The 15,383-nt window shown below is 30.0% G+C and overlaps 1 protein-coding gene across 1 annotated transcript in view; it reads right to left on the bottom strand.

Moving 5' to 3' along the window:
* Positions 1-3: 3 nt before the first annotated feature.
* LOC111625877 (227 kDa spindle- and centromere-associated protein-like) overlaps positions 4-15,383 on the bottom strand; it is a 45,477-nt gene continuing 30,097 nt past the window's right edge. The window contains exons 9-15 of the mRNA XM_023369127.1: positions 7,425-13,783; positions 7,206-7,334; positions 1,982-2,028; positions 865-1,027; positions 648-705; positions 533-587; positions 4-465 (exon numbers count right to left, since the gene is read on the bottom strand). Coding sequence (XP_023224895.1) covers positions 360-465; positions 533-587; positions 648-705; positions 865-1,027; positions 1,982-2,028; positions 7,206-7,334; positions 7,425-13,783 — 6,917 coding nt within the window. The 3' untranslated portion in view covers positions 4-359. The remainder of the gene's footprint in view (positions 466-532; positions 588-647; positions 706-864; positions 1,028-1,981; positions 2,029-7,205; positions 7,335-7,424; positions 13,784-15,383) is intronic.

Genomic DNA, 15,383 nt, shown 5'->3' with positions numbered 1-15,383 from the left:
AAAATAAAGTGTCCGGTCGTTTATTTATTATTTTTTTTCTGTTCATATACAATCGGGAAGACCGGATGTAGACAGAGCCACTCGGCACCATTCGAAATTTTCGTCCGGAGAATTTCTCCGGAGAAAAAGGGAAAAAACGAGAACGTCTGGAGGGAAGAACGTCGCAGTACGGATTCGTCTTTCCAGAAGACGATAGCCGTCACTCTCGAAGTCTTTTTTTGTCTTTTGGCAAGGAAGATTTAATCTCTAAGTTCTAAAAAAATAGAATAGATCCGAGAGGCAAGCAACAGAAAATATGTACACGGGGAGCTACAATGGCGTCTACTGACAAGAAAGAAGATAAGGCACGTCCGGTTCTTTTAAGGCAACAGGCAGGAGAGTAGCCACAAGTGGACGGCCACCAGGTATACGCACAACAGGATTTTGACCGTCGGCGTTCTCCTCAACGTCCGATACCACCGATTCCTGTCAAAAACGGAAAAACGGCATCTGAAACTGTCGAAAGCCAAAACTCCGGTAGAGAAATTCTTACCTGTTTCTTCGAATCCACAGACGCAATCGATGGGCTCGAGACGCCACCGTCCGGACTGAAAATAGGGAAAGGTTAACGAAACGAAGAGAAAGATTATCGGGTGCTCGATACTTACCGATGGAATAATCTGTAGCCGGAACTACTTCGGATTCGTCTTCTATAGGTAGACGACACTGCAAACATACGAGATATTACAGAAATGGAATGTTAATCTTTACGAAATTTCATTCTGTTTGTCGAATTCAACTCGGTCTTCCATTCGGCTGAAAGTGGAATTCGTCCGGATTCCACGGTAAGTGTGGAAACTGATCGAAGACCCAAGTAAGACTTACCTCGCGACCGGGAGGAAAGGAGACGCGCAAGGCAGTCTCTTCTCCCACCATCTCCAGATCGCGTTCCAATCTCTTCCTCCAGGATCTCTCCGTTTCCAGTTGTTGTTCCAGCTTTTCTCCCGCTCGACACGCCTCTTCTCGTTCTCCTTCTGCCCTTTCCAACCTACAACGACAAAAGTCACGTCGTTACCTGTTACCTTTTTATAAACTATTTCTAACTAAATGTATCGACAATTTGGAATTTCCTATTCGGTAACTATCTGCATTCCTTCCATCTATCCATCTAAACAGTTTTTTCTTTTTTGTCTGTAGTGGGTTCGATATTTTTGGTGAGTCGGCGGCACGCTGATAAAAATAACCATCGTTTTACTTTCTTTTTCTTATAGTTACATTTACTTAAGACTACTAATAAACGAGAAAGTTTTATTCGAGTATACAAAACAGCAGAGAGCAACATCTTTTGGTATTCGTATTACTAATTTAAATCGGTGGTAACATTGGAAGAAGTTATCTAGAAAGAATAAATCACGTATTAATTTTACACGTCCCTATTTACTGCATATACGAAACAACAAGACTTGCAAAATAATAATAATAAAAAAAGATTATATTTAACCTCTTTGCAAACCGAGAGAGATGTCCTCTTCATTCCTCGAGACGTTGATCCACAAAAATTAACATTTTTAAGCCAACGGAGCGAATTTTAATGTGGTAAAGTCAAAATTATATCTAATATTATATTATAACTGCCTATACATATGAACATAATCTATAGTTAATTCTTAGCTTTATTTCCTCTTCATATAAAGTCAATTTAATCTAATTGTTTCGTATCAAAAATACACGAATAACTTTTTATTTTAATAAAAGCTAGCTTCAATCGTTCCTATTTTTTGCATGTAATCCCTCTAACCAGGAATTTCAACTAGGAACTCGCTCTAGGATATCGATTAACAACGATTTACAAACATGGACATGTCAACGTCGTCGAAGTGCGTTACGTCAGATTATAAACCGCATTCGGGTTAAACCGAATTAAATTAATTGTAGTTGGCTTTCTGAGTAAGTTATTTCACAAGTGAAAATATTTTAAAACATATGAATTTTCTATAATTACCTTTCTTGCAGTTTCTTTAACTCCATCTGCAAATCTGAAGTCGTATCCTAATGAAAATAAAAGTGATAAGTGAATAAAAATCTTTAATGATTACAGCAAAACATGTCTAAAACGAAACGCGACGGTATCATCCAGGAATTTTTCATTTTATACGGGGTTAAGTTTTCATTAATGCAGAAAAAAGAAAAGTGAAAAAATCTCTCGTATTTAAGTTGTTTCGCCTTCAATGTGTTTTATTTTTTAAAGACAAGTTAAAAACATCGAAATGCGCAGGCCTAGCCTATATGGTGCACAGAAGAAAACTAAAATACCCACGGAATGTCTTCTAATTGCATTTAAATCATTAACAATCGTCAAATTAGACTAAGAGAGAACTTCTCGATTTTTATTTAAATATTACTCTTATATTTTCTGTAAGAATAATTACTATCGTTCTTCATACAATATTGAAGTTTAGTTCTAAGAATTTGGCGAAAAAGTTACGAAACCGATTTTGTTTTTAATAACTACATTTTTACATTTTTTGAGAGTGAAACTTCCCCCCGCCATGAATAGCGCGTATTTTTTAAAATACTCTAAGAATCGAGTTAACTATAGAACAGTGTTTCCAAAACTGCAGGTTGCTGGCCAAGTTCGCACATGCCTCGTTAAGAGAAAGAAATCTTTTTTTTTTTTTTTTTTTTTTTTTGTAAAAATTACATTCAATAATAAATATTAAAATCAGCAGTAATAAAATAATTAAACCGAATTAGGAGAGAAATGGCAAACCGATTCTTCTCACGATAGGTCGAAAATGAACCAAGCTCGCAAAAGACATGCATTAATTGATTTAGAATTTGGTTACAGTTAACTTGAGTAAAAAGGAATTGTTTTGGTTTATATTGTGTAATTGGTTCGCAAAATCCTCCATTTCCGCATTAGACAGGTTTTGGAGATATTTACAATACTATTTTACATAGCAAATCGCTCCGTTCTGGTTTATTTTCTGTTTAGACAGATTGTATTTCCCGTTTTAGACAGATTTACTGCATAAAGTTCACATATTCCGACGATTTTCAGGAAGTCGATTTACCAGAACAGTAATCATTTTTGTAAATTTTAAAGTAACTAAATCGGAAAAAGAAATGATTAAACGACGAAGAGTACTTAAAAATGGTACTATATTCAGAATCCTTGAAAAAATCAAATTATTTGCAATATAAAGTATACTGTATATTAATAAATAAAATAAATTCTACAAAATTAATCGATTGTATACATTTTAAAAAATCGCGATGCTACAAAGGTAATTACAATTGAATCTGAATTAGATAAATGTTTCGTTATTTGCAATTATTTGCGGCCATAAATTAAGTCGTGATATCTCATACCAAAAACTTATATTAGATTTAATTTTTTCGAAATCTTCATGGTAAAAGTTCTCTCTAAAAAGCGAAAGTGACAAATGCTTGCGATTATCGATCCTCGGAGTTATTTTTATTAAAAATGGTAAAATAATTTCAATGAAAATGTTCTCTGCATCACTAACAGAAACGTGGTAGGTGCGAACTAAAGATTAGGTGATAAAAGAAACGAATGCAGTAGAAAAATCATTACCACAAATCAGTCAAAGTTTGGCATTTTTCATGTATAAAACCCGCGAAACATAAGTTTGAAAATATTTTATATGTAATAAATTGGCATAATTTCTATTGGAACTATTATTCTACATAAATATATAACAAAATTTCAAAAATTAATGTAGTTGTATCCTAAATCTCCAAATGTTTTTTAAACTTATTGCTTTAGAATTTCGACAGTCTTTCTAAATCAGAAGAAATAGGAGGAAGAAAAGGGATTAGATATTAAAAAATTGAGTTATTCTAAAAACTATATATTAGATCTATACTTTTATAATAATACTTTATTAACAAAAAATTAGCAAAATGGTCACTTACAGAGTATTCTAACATTAATATATACCATATAAATATTGAAATACAAAACATGGAACAAAATGAAAATAATTAATACCAACACAAAAACTATAATATAAAATATCATTTTTTCAGAAAATCTTTATCAGTAATTTGTATATAAAATACTTTCATAAATTAACATATGTGATTTGTGTGTTAACAATGATATACAGTGGTACCTCAGGATACGAACGCCCCAGCATACGAAATTTTCAGGATACGACACGAAATTCGAACATATTTTTGCTCCACGATACGAACAAAAACTCACCATACGACGTTACATTAGTTCGCAGCGCCATTTTTTATTCACTTCTGTTCTTCGATCTCAGTCCGCTTGTTTGCTTCGTCGTGGAAGGATCTCTCTCGCTAAAGGAAATCATGATGTATTATCAGAAAGTGACTGATTTTATTGAAAAGGAACATCCCGAAAAGGTTTACACTGGCCGTATTGCTGCTCGGAGTAATGACATTTGCCTAACTCATTTTAGAAACATTTTAAAAAGTAGGCAAAGCCAAACGTCTTTGAATAGGTATTTTACCAAGTGACCTTTATCCAGTGAAAGTGCTGGTGGAAGTGAAGGAAAGAAAGCAAAATGCAGTGAATAANTGTGGCACCATCTGTTATGATATTTTATTTAAAAACTTTTTATATTATTAATTATTATAAAATTGAAAAAGTTTAATTTGAAAGTACGATAAGTTTCATAAAAAATTGTAAATGCTAATAATGAGTAAAATCTTCATTAAGTCTGTCCCCACTTCAGGCATGACACATGTATCCCCCTCTACCTCCCTGACATCTCAACCTTTAACCATCAAAATTTAATAGCATCAATTTTCCTAATATCCAAACTGCCCTGCAAAATTTCAGAAATTTTCAACAAAAGGCACAAAAGTTATTAAGCTCAAAAGTGGGTAAACAAAATTGTTTCCCCTACACAAACATCCATACATACTGAAAAAAAATCTCTAATTTTTTGCATTTCTTGACATTTCAAAGTCCCGAGTCCAAAAATGCAAAACTCTTAATGGGGAGTCATTTTTTGACCAATTACCATACTTTCCTTCTGTTATATATAACAGCCAGGAAAGTAAAATGATTAAAAGATATTCAAAGTAAATCAAATTTGACAAATTTATTTGCAAACATTTTTGAATTGTAAAACTTGATAACTTTTACTGTTAATAATGCTTATTCTGAATAAGTTTCAGTGGTTAATTTTTATTTATAATAATTGTTTTGTGACTCTTGTTTTTAATAATTAATGATGCTGGTAAATATATAATTAAATACCTGAACAACTAAAAATAGTTAATTAATATATTTTAAACAAACCTTTCCAAGCATCTTCTTTGTTTCATCCAAAGTATCTTTCATATCTTTATTTTCATTTTCTAATAAAATAATTTTCTGTTCATATTCTTTTCTCACATTACTAATTTCAATTTCATAATTTTGGTCTCTACTTTCATTTTCATTACTTTCTATACATATATACATAAAAATATTAATTTGTAAACAGACACTAATATTATTGATGTAATACTAGTAATTATTAAATTAAATTATTTGCTTAACTGTTTCAGTATTTTTAAAAAATAACAATGGTCAAATGAATAAATAGTTTATCTACTGGTTAAATAGAAATCTACTATAAATGAATTTTAAACAATGAAATTAAAACTTAATTGCATTGAAATGGAGTAATTATAAAATTTAAGAAAAGTGAGTCTTCATTCAATGTTAAAGTACTGAATTAATTTATAAAAGTGCAACAGTTGAGATAAATTAAAACTTATAATTTGTATACTTCTTTATATTTTATAAAGGTTTTTAAGTTAAAAAAGTATGTTCATTACTAATGAATCAATAATGAAAATTATATCGAATGCAGTGCAAGTTTCATCAATTTACAATTTATATAATTAATTATTGATTTTTAACCGAATCATAAATAGGATATAAATCCAAATATAGTAGAACCCAATTATCTGAGGTTCCAAATTATCCAAGGCAAATTTATAAGTGAATATGTACTGTACAGTTTGATCTTAGCAAGCAAAACTAACCCCTTTACTACATAGTATATGAGAGGGTCAGATATGTTAGTAGTAATAAAAAAACAATGAAAAAAGGTCAATGGATTATTTAATAAATATATGTACAACAAATGGTTATTAAAAAAAACACAGGGCTAGTAATAAATTCAATAATGGTGTTAATCAAAAATTCAGAGGTAAGTCAAAAACTGTAAAATACCAATAATAATAATAATAACTCTCCCGTGGTCACCACCTGGTCGTGGTGGGAGAGCCCAGTAGTTTTACAGATCCATAGGGCAATGCAGGCTGGAGCACAAGCTCCTGGTAGGGACACCCATGCCAGTAAGGTCTATGGGGAGAAATGAAGCAAGAGTGAACCANCTTGATGTATTATCAGAAAGTGACTGATTTTATTGAAAAGGAACATCCCGAAAAGGTTTACACTGGCCGTATTGCTGCTCGGAGTAATGACATTTGCCTAACTCATTTTAGAAACATTTTAAAAAGTAGGCAAAGCCAAACGTCTTTGAATAGGTATTTTACCAAGTGACCTTTATCCAGTGAAAGTGCTGGTGGAAGTGAAGGAAAGAAAGCAAAATGAAGTGAATAAAAATTAAAAAAATATATAAAACAACGCTAATTTTTTAAATCTTTTCTAAGTTATTTTTAAGTTATTGTTATATTATGTTATGTAAGTTAAGTTTTAGTATCATTTCCCTTCTCCCTCTCTTCCGCCACCAGTTTACACCTCCACCGTGGTCTATCCTCAAAGGTAAAATGCGAATAAAACTACATTTTTTTTAAATCAATTATTATTCTATTACGGTTATTTATACATTTACAACTACAAAATGCATTTTTCAGTGTTTTCCTTACTATAGTTATTATTTCTTTAATGTATTACTTAGCTTTAATTTGAGTGTGTTTTTCGTATTGGAACGAATTATTTGGTTTTACATGTAATCGTATGGGAAAAAATGATTCACCTTACGACATTTTCATGATACGATCTCAGTGTCGGAACGGATTAATTTCGTATCCTGAGGTACCACTGTAAACGAAATTTTTATTTTATTTTATGAAGTTTACTACTATCTTTACAAGGTGGATTGTTTTACTTGTAAGAATTGCTTTATCGGAATAACATTTGTGCATTCCAGAATAGTCTTAAAATATTCACTAATTATTATTGGAATTATTATTATTAACTATTATCATACCTGCGAGGAATACACATTATCTAGCATCTCCATCTGTAAAGTATTTTGTTGACGTATCTGTTCTGTTGGACGAACGTTTCGTAGATAATGTGAAAGTTGATGCTGTAGCGTATTTCGTTCTTCTATTAACTGAATGAAAGAGTTTTTTAAAAATAAACCAAGTGATAGTTTCCAAAATTTATATCTTTAATATACAACAAAAGAAGCCAAATAATTTACCTTATTGATCTCCTGGCTAAGACTTTCGTTTCTTAAACTTTGTCTATGCAAACAATACATTGCTTGTTCCAATTCCTTGTTGAGTTTATCTGTATTTTTGATACAGCATTCATTTGGCATGTCACCGTTTGCCGGATTACTATTATTTGCTCTCGACTTTTCCAATTCCTCTTGTAAGGACTTGATGCTGTAACGGAGAGAATCCTCTTTCTGTAGAAATAAGCTTACTTCATCATTCCACTGTTTTTGTCTTTCCTCAAACTCACGAGATAAGAGTTTGTTTTGTTCAACTGCTTCGTTTAATTGCCGATTGAGAATTCCGATGACGTTACCTGTTTCTTGACACTTTAAACTATATTCTGTTTCCCTGCGTGTTAATTTTTCCTTTAAATCGTTCAGTTTAGTGTGAAATTCACATCTGTCATTTTTGAGCGACGTTAACTCAATCTCTAACAATTCTTTATCTTTCTGTAGAACTTTGTTCTGTTCTCTTAATCTTTCTTCTTCCAATGTACTTCTGGTAGATTCTCCGTCCGAATCCCAAGCTGCAAAGGCCTTCAGAGAACTCACTTCGTTTCTGAGATCAATCAATTCTTTCTTTAATCGAGAGTTCTCCTCCTCTACTTTGCTTTGATCCGGACGTTCGTCGTTTTCATTTGTTTCCATTTCTTCCATTTGTTTCTTCAAAGTACAAATAGTCATTTCGCTCTGTTGTAACATTTCTTTTAACTTGACGATTTCTTGCGAGTTGGCGTTTTGCATTATTTTGACTTCTCTAATGTGATGCTCTTTTAACCTTTGAACTTCCGACTCCAAACTTGTTTTTGTTTTCTGTAGGTTTTCTACCATCCCTTGAAATATTTCGTTGTCGGAAACTAACATTTCCATTTGTTGTTTCGCATCCAGGAATTCGTGTTGCAAGCATTCTCTTTCATAAATTAATTGATTGTACTGTCTGACGTAATTATTAGCTTTTTCCTCCAGTAAAGACTGATTTTCGTCCATCTCTTTTAATCTTTTCGCCAGATGCTCGAATTCCTTATTTCTTTTATTTAAAGAAACTTGAATGCTTTCTGTAATTTCTTTATTTTCCGTAAGAGATTTTTCTAACTGGCGGCATTTCTCCATTATTTCTGAATTACGTTCTTTTAATTCTATGATTAAATTTTCTTTGGTCGAAATTTCTTGTCGATGAAGATTTTCATTTTCTTCTATACATTGTTGTAAATTACTTATCATTTCTGTTTTATTGGTCACCATTTTTTCCCAATTTTCCTTTTCTTTTTCTACAAATGTTAGTTTCTCATTAAAAATTTGAATCTCTTCTTGTAACTGATCATTTTTTTCTTTAAAAGCTTTAAGTTTTGCAAACATTTTCTCCAATTTTATCTTCTGCACGTCGAGATTAGTTTTCATTGTTTCGTTTTCTTTAATTAATTTCTGTCGATTTGGATCTGCTTCGCTTCTCTGATAAGTTTCTTTCTCGATTAGAGGTATATTACTAATTTTCACTTCCTCTACCTCTTTTGTTTTTATCTCAAAATTTTCTTTTTTATAATTTTCAAAGAGATTTCCGAGGATTGAATATTCATTTTTCAATCTTTCTAACTCCAAATCTTTATTTTCAATTTCCTCTTCCAATTTTTTCATTTTATTTTCTAAATCAAATCTTTGCTTATCTGATTCTCTTAACTGATCTTGAATCTCCGATAAGTTTTTATTAGTTTCTTTTTCGGAATCGAGTTTAATTCGTAAATCTTCCAGTTGTGTTTCTCGAGTTTTAATTTCTTTTTCCATTAAGAGAATTTTATCTTCACTTTCTTTAAGTTGACTTTTGAGATTTTCACATTCATCGTTATTTTGTAACTCTTCTATTCTTCTTTTCAGTTCTACATTTTCGGTCGCGTACTTTTCCATTTCCAGTTTTAGGGATTCAATAGCAGTTTTATCAGATTCTTTGTTAATCGCGTTTAACTGTTCAATTTCTTGTATTAGTGAATAATTTTTTGATTTCAGTTCCTCTATTTCTTTCATGATTGCAGAATTTTCCTGCACATGTTTTTGATTACAGAATTCCAAATTTTCTATTCTCCTCGAACTTTCGTTAACGCAGTTTGTCAAATAACTTCGTTCTTCTTCCAGTTTATAAAATTCTGCTCTGAGATTCCGAAGTTCACATTCCAAGGCATTGTTCAAATTTTGCAGTTCGTGTAAAGCATTTTGTTGTTCTTTTTCATCCAGCAAAGTTTGCACAGATTCGTTAAGACTGGAGTTTACTGACTGCAATTCTTTATATTGGACTTTCAAACTATCGGCTTCTAACTTGTAATTTAATGCCATTTCATCGTGTTTTTTAATTCCAGCTTGTAATTCTTCGCTATAGTTTTTAAGGTCTACATTTTCTTTTTCAAAGCTTTCTAGTTTTTTAATAAGTGATTTTATTTCTTCTTTCCCAACTAAATTCTCGCTTTTTAATTCTTCTATTTCCCGAGTTTGATTTGAAATTTCAGCTTCGACTTTTAACTGATAATTCTCAAATTTATTTTTAATTTCGTCCTTTTCTAATACTATCGATTCAATTTCCGATGCTTGATCTTCGACTATCTTTTGAAATTCCAAAAGTTGCGAAGAACAGCTCTTGTTCTTCTCTTCTAACACAGTCAACTTTTCTTTCAAGTCGTCGACCATTAATTCTTTTTCGTGTAAAATCGTTTGCAACTTATTAACTCGCAATTTTTCTTCTTCGTAACATTTATTTACGTCAATAATGTTTTGTTTTAAATTACTTATTTCTTCAACCAATTTCCCCACAGATTCAGCATCTGTTTCCAATAATTTAATTTTTGATTCTAGTTTCTGTACTTGATCATTTGATGCTTGTAAATCGGCTTTTAATGCGTGAATATTACGTTCGGAATTTTCATTTAATTCTAAAATTTGATCTTTGTATGCCTTAAGCTGATTTTTTAAATCGTCGCAATTTTCTTCTCTACTTTTCAAATATTTTTGATTTTCGCATAAAGATTCGTTTTTGTTTTCTAAGTCTTTAATTTTTTGAACAAGTTTCGAGTTTTCGTCATCTATGTTTTTCAATTGCTCCTGTATAACTTCGTATTCTGCTTGCTTACCTTTCAACATCAATTCAAGATCTGCAATTTTAACGTCTGTTTGATTCTTATACACTTCTAATTCTTTTCTACTTTGTTCCAAATCATTTTTCTGTTCTTCTAGTAATTTTTCACTTTGTTTTAAAGAATTTTCCAATTCGGATATGTTCTGTTTTGTTTCTTCCGATGAAGAGTCAGAACTAAGCAACTTTTCTTGTAAACTTTTTATTTCTAATTGATAAGAATCTTTCTCCTTTAAAGCAATTTCTGTATAATTTTGTAATTCATCTGATTTTTCTTTTAAATATTTGTTTAACTTATCGTTTTCGGATTTCAAATAAGTAATAATATTTTCATTTTCTGCCCCTGTAATTTCCATTGACTTTATTTTTGAATTCATTTCTTCTTCTAACTTCTGATGCTGTCCTACCAGATTGTGATACTCTGTTTCAAAAAACTGTAAACGCTCTACATCATTTTGTAGACACTGGGATGATTTTCGTAGGCCCTTTAACTGATCGTTTAATAACTCTATCTCTTCTTCTTTCTTATTGAATTGAATTTTGAGCTCATAGAGTTCTTCTTTACACGTATTCAAATCTGTAATCACAGCGTCTTTGTATTCAATTTCTAATTGAAGTTTTTCTATTTTTGTTTCGAGACTGTTGTTTAATTCTTCGAGTAATTTATTTTGTTCCACTGATTTCATAATTTTTTCTTCTGTCAACTGTTTTGAATTATCAAAATTATATTTTAGCTCTTCTAATTCTTGTTGTAATATATTTGTGCAAGAAACTGATTGTAGTAGTTGCGAAGACAAATTTTCAGATTTTTCAGTCATTTCTTTTAATAAATTAGAGAGTGCTTGATTTTCTCCTTCTAATGTAGTAAAAGATTCTCTGAGTTTTGCTTCGTTATTCTCAAGAACAGAAATTTGCTCCAATGATGACATATTATTCTTTTTATACAATTCTATCTCCTCTAATAAAGTGGTGTTTTCTGTTAATTTTTGTTGAAGTTGGTCTTGTAAATTGTTATTTTCTTCACTTATCTCTTTGTTAGCACTCTTCAAATTCTCAATCTCCGAATTTTTATCAGTAACTGTTTTTTTCAATGATGTTAATTCGAATTGATATTCTTTATTTAAATTATTTACTGTTGTTAATTCATTCTCTAATTTTCTATTTAATGTATAAGAGGTTTCTAATTTATTTTGTATGTCCTGTAATTCAGTAATAAACTTGTTTGAACTCTTTTGTTCAGTTTCCTCGATCACTAATTTTAAATTATTTTCTAAATTAAAATTTTTCTGCTGCATTACTTCAATTTTTTCAATCAGTTCTTTAAAATCATCATCTTTTGTTTCTAATTGTTTTATTAAATTTGACTTTTCTTCTTCTAAATACTGGAGAGATGTTTCAGTCATTTTTATTTTCTCCTCTGCTTCGTACAGTTTACTGCTTGTGTTATGAAATTCATTCTGCAAAACTTGAAGATTTTCTTTATTTCTCTGTAATTCATCAGTTTGTTGTTCATAAGCTGCTTTTAACTTGTTAAATTCAGAGATTTCATTTTCTTTCTGTATTAAAGTATCTTTCAATTTCTCGTAAAGCTGTTCTTTTTCATTTAAATTGAATTTTAATTCATCAATGACATTTTTATTTAAAGTTATTTCTTTCTCACACTCTAAATTCTTATCATTTAATATATGAAGTTGTTTTTCAAGTTCTTCGATTTTACTTATTGAATTATTTAATTCAGTAGCTTTTATCAATATTTCTTTTTCTACTTCTTCATTACACAAAATGGCTTCTGAATATCTCATGTTCATATCATTTAATTTGTCAGACAGTTCATTATTTTTATTTTCAAGATCTTTGTTTGTTTCAGTAAAACTATTATTTTCACTAACCAATTCTTCATTTGTTTGGTTTAATTTAATTAGTTCTTTCTCATATTTTGATATATTTTCATTATAAAATGCCATTTGAGTTTTCAGCTCTTGAATGTGTGATTCTGAATTTGAACAAATCTCTTTCAATGACTGATTTTCATGTTTTGTAACAGATAATTCCTCTTCTAAAATTTTGTTATTTGAATATAAATCTGTTAACTTCTGCTTTAAATTTTGCATATCACTGTTAAATTTGCTATTTTCTGTTATCAGTTTTGTGATGTTTTCTTCTATAGATAATTTATCATTATTATTTGGAAATAGATTATTTATATTAATCCATTTGTTTCTAAATGCTTCTATATCTTTATTTAAGCTGTTGATTAGAGTTTCATTCTCACCCAATTTAGTATCAAAATACAATTTCTGGTTTTCATTTTCTAAATTTTTGCATTTGAGTTCTTCCTGAAAATTTGCATTAAGGATTTCATACTGATTTAACTGATCTTTTAATCTTAAAATGTTATCTTCAGAAAATTCTAATTTTTTTAATAATTCTGACTTTTCATTATTTTCTCTCTGTACAACTTCACCCATATCTATTTTCATTTTATTTAATTCTGTTGTTAATTTAGCTGCTAAATCTTTAGCTTCTTCTAATTCTAAAATGGTATTTTCTTTTTCATGCAATCTTTTTTCAAAGTCTGCCATTAAATTGTCTTTTTCAGAGATCAAATGCTTTAAATGTTTATTTTCTGCACTGGTTTCTTCTAATGCCAAATTTAAATCATTTATTTGCTTTTGATGTAAATTCTCCTTTTCTTGTAATTCTTTCATTTGTAGAGAATGAAGTTCTGACTGATTGCTCTCTTTATCAATTAATGTTTTCATTTCATTTAATTTATTTACATTTTCTTCCCATTTTGATTGCAAATCTGATATATTTTTACAGGAATATTTTTGAATGAAAGACATTAACTGATTTTCTTTATCTTCAAATTCTATTAATTTCATTCTAGCAATTTCTTGTTGTTCAGTAAGAGATAAGTTAATTTCTTTAAACTTTTCCAATTCTACACATTTATTTTCTAATTCTGATATCTTTTCATCTATATTCTTATGCAAACAAGCATTTTCTAGAAGTAATTCATCATAGCATTTTTGAAATGTGGCTAAATTTTCTCTTAATTCCTCAATACCCACTTTTTCTGAACTTTGCAAAATTTTAATTTCTTCAAGTTCAGTAACAGCTTTATCTTTTTCAGCTTTAACAGATAATGCTACTTTTCTTTCCTCTTCTAATATATTTTTCCAATATTTATTCTCTTCAAGTAATTCTTCTTCATATTTTTCTTTCACTAACAAATAAAATGTTATGATTATCTATTATTATAACTAAATATAATATCATCATGAAACATTATTTTATTACATAATTAATACTGTAAATCAGATTAAAACTAACAACAATATTAAAAAAATTATACCATCTGATTTTTTTCAGCTTTCTTTCTCCATTTTTGCCAATTACTATCAAAATTTATAAATCTCAAATTAACAAAAAGTAAGAGATGATACCCCGTTTGTAAAAGTTTTCAAAAATAACACTTGTATGCACATATAACAGCTATTTATGAAATCTGTAAAGTTAAATAGAGAGACAAAATAAATAAGCAATTCATAAAATAAAATGTGCAAATAAGAGTAATCATCATCCAGTTACTCTTATGCAAAATTTAAGTTTCTCAATCATATCCTTTGAACTTTGAATCTTCTTTCCACTATTATAGTTAAGAAAAAGTGAGAGTTTGCTGAAAGGCACTATTTCTTTTTTTTTTTTGGTTATGTTTCTGAAGCTGTAGCACACTTCTTTAGTGCATTTAACTACATCATCTCTAATTATTACAAAAATTGCCAGGACATATTCACATTTAGAAAAAAATATATTTCTTTTTAGACTATACATACAAATAAGTCCAAACCCTTCAGTCCTTTCACACATTTGTAGAGGCAATTAACTTGTAGAGGCATTACTTGTCTGCCATTAAATGTAAAAAAGTTAAATCCTCTAGCGGTAGCAAACACAACCATAAAGTACAAGTAACCTCTAATAAAAGGTCGGTTCTGCTAAAGATTTGTTAATGCCTCTGTAAGCATGTGAAAGGACTGAAGGACTTATTTGTATGTATAGTTTAAAAAGAAATATATTTTGTTCTAAATACATCATCTCTATTAGATCTCAACCAAACTTTTGTTGATTATTGTGCAATAATAGGGATCCTTATGGTTTACCAGAAAGTTACGGATTTATACAATTCCACTAAAAGAGTTAAGCAAATACTTGCATCTTTTATATTGGGAGCCAGGTCAAAGATAATAGCTTGTCACATCACAGAACATCAGAAAGACATAAAGTGAGTCAAAAACACAACTAAATTGTCTACAGCAGTGGTCAGCAATCTTTCTCACCTCACAGACCACTAAAAGTCACAATTTTGAATCCCGCAGACCATTATCATAAATTTTTTTAAACGATACAAAATCTGTAAAATAATGATCATAAAAGTTCAATTTTACTATATTAATTAATATGAAACTCGCATGTTTAATTATAACAAATTAATGCAAGCCTAAAGTTCATTGCTGCTTGTTTGAAACAACTTTATGGATTCTTTGCACTTTTCCATGAAGGATGACAATCGCACTCACAATATTGTTTATTGTTCATTATTTATTGATAACAGTCACTTCATTTTTGGTCTTAGATTCGAATAAAAACCCCAATGAATAAAAATAGCAACTAAGCATTTTGCATTTATTTTGTAATACTTCGCGTAACCTTCAGTTGATCAATGTTCAAATTTCTCCACAGACCACTGGTTGCTGACCATTGGTCTAGAGTAGCCTTATCATCTAAAATTTGAGTCCATCTAGGCAGAAATGCAACTCCTCCATTAA

Source organism: Centruroides sculpturatus, unplaced genomic scaffold (assembly GCF_000671375.1).
Source record: "Centruroides sculpturatus isolate CEXI.00-Female unplaced genomic scaffold, Cexi_2.0 scaffold333, whole genome shotgun sequence".
Taxonomy (NCBI): domain Eukaryota; kingdom Metazoa; phylum Arthropoda; class Arachnida; order Scorpiones; family Buthidae; genus Centruroides; species Centruroides sculpturatus.
The sequence above is the reverse complement of the archived record's forward strand: the minus strand, read 5'-3'. Positions and strand labels throughout refer to the sequence as shown.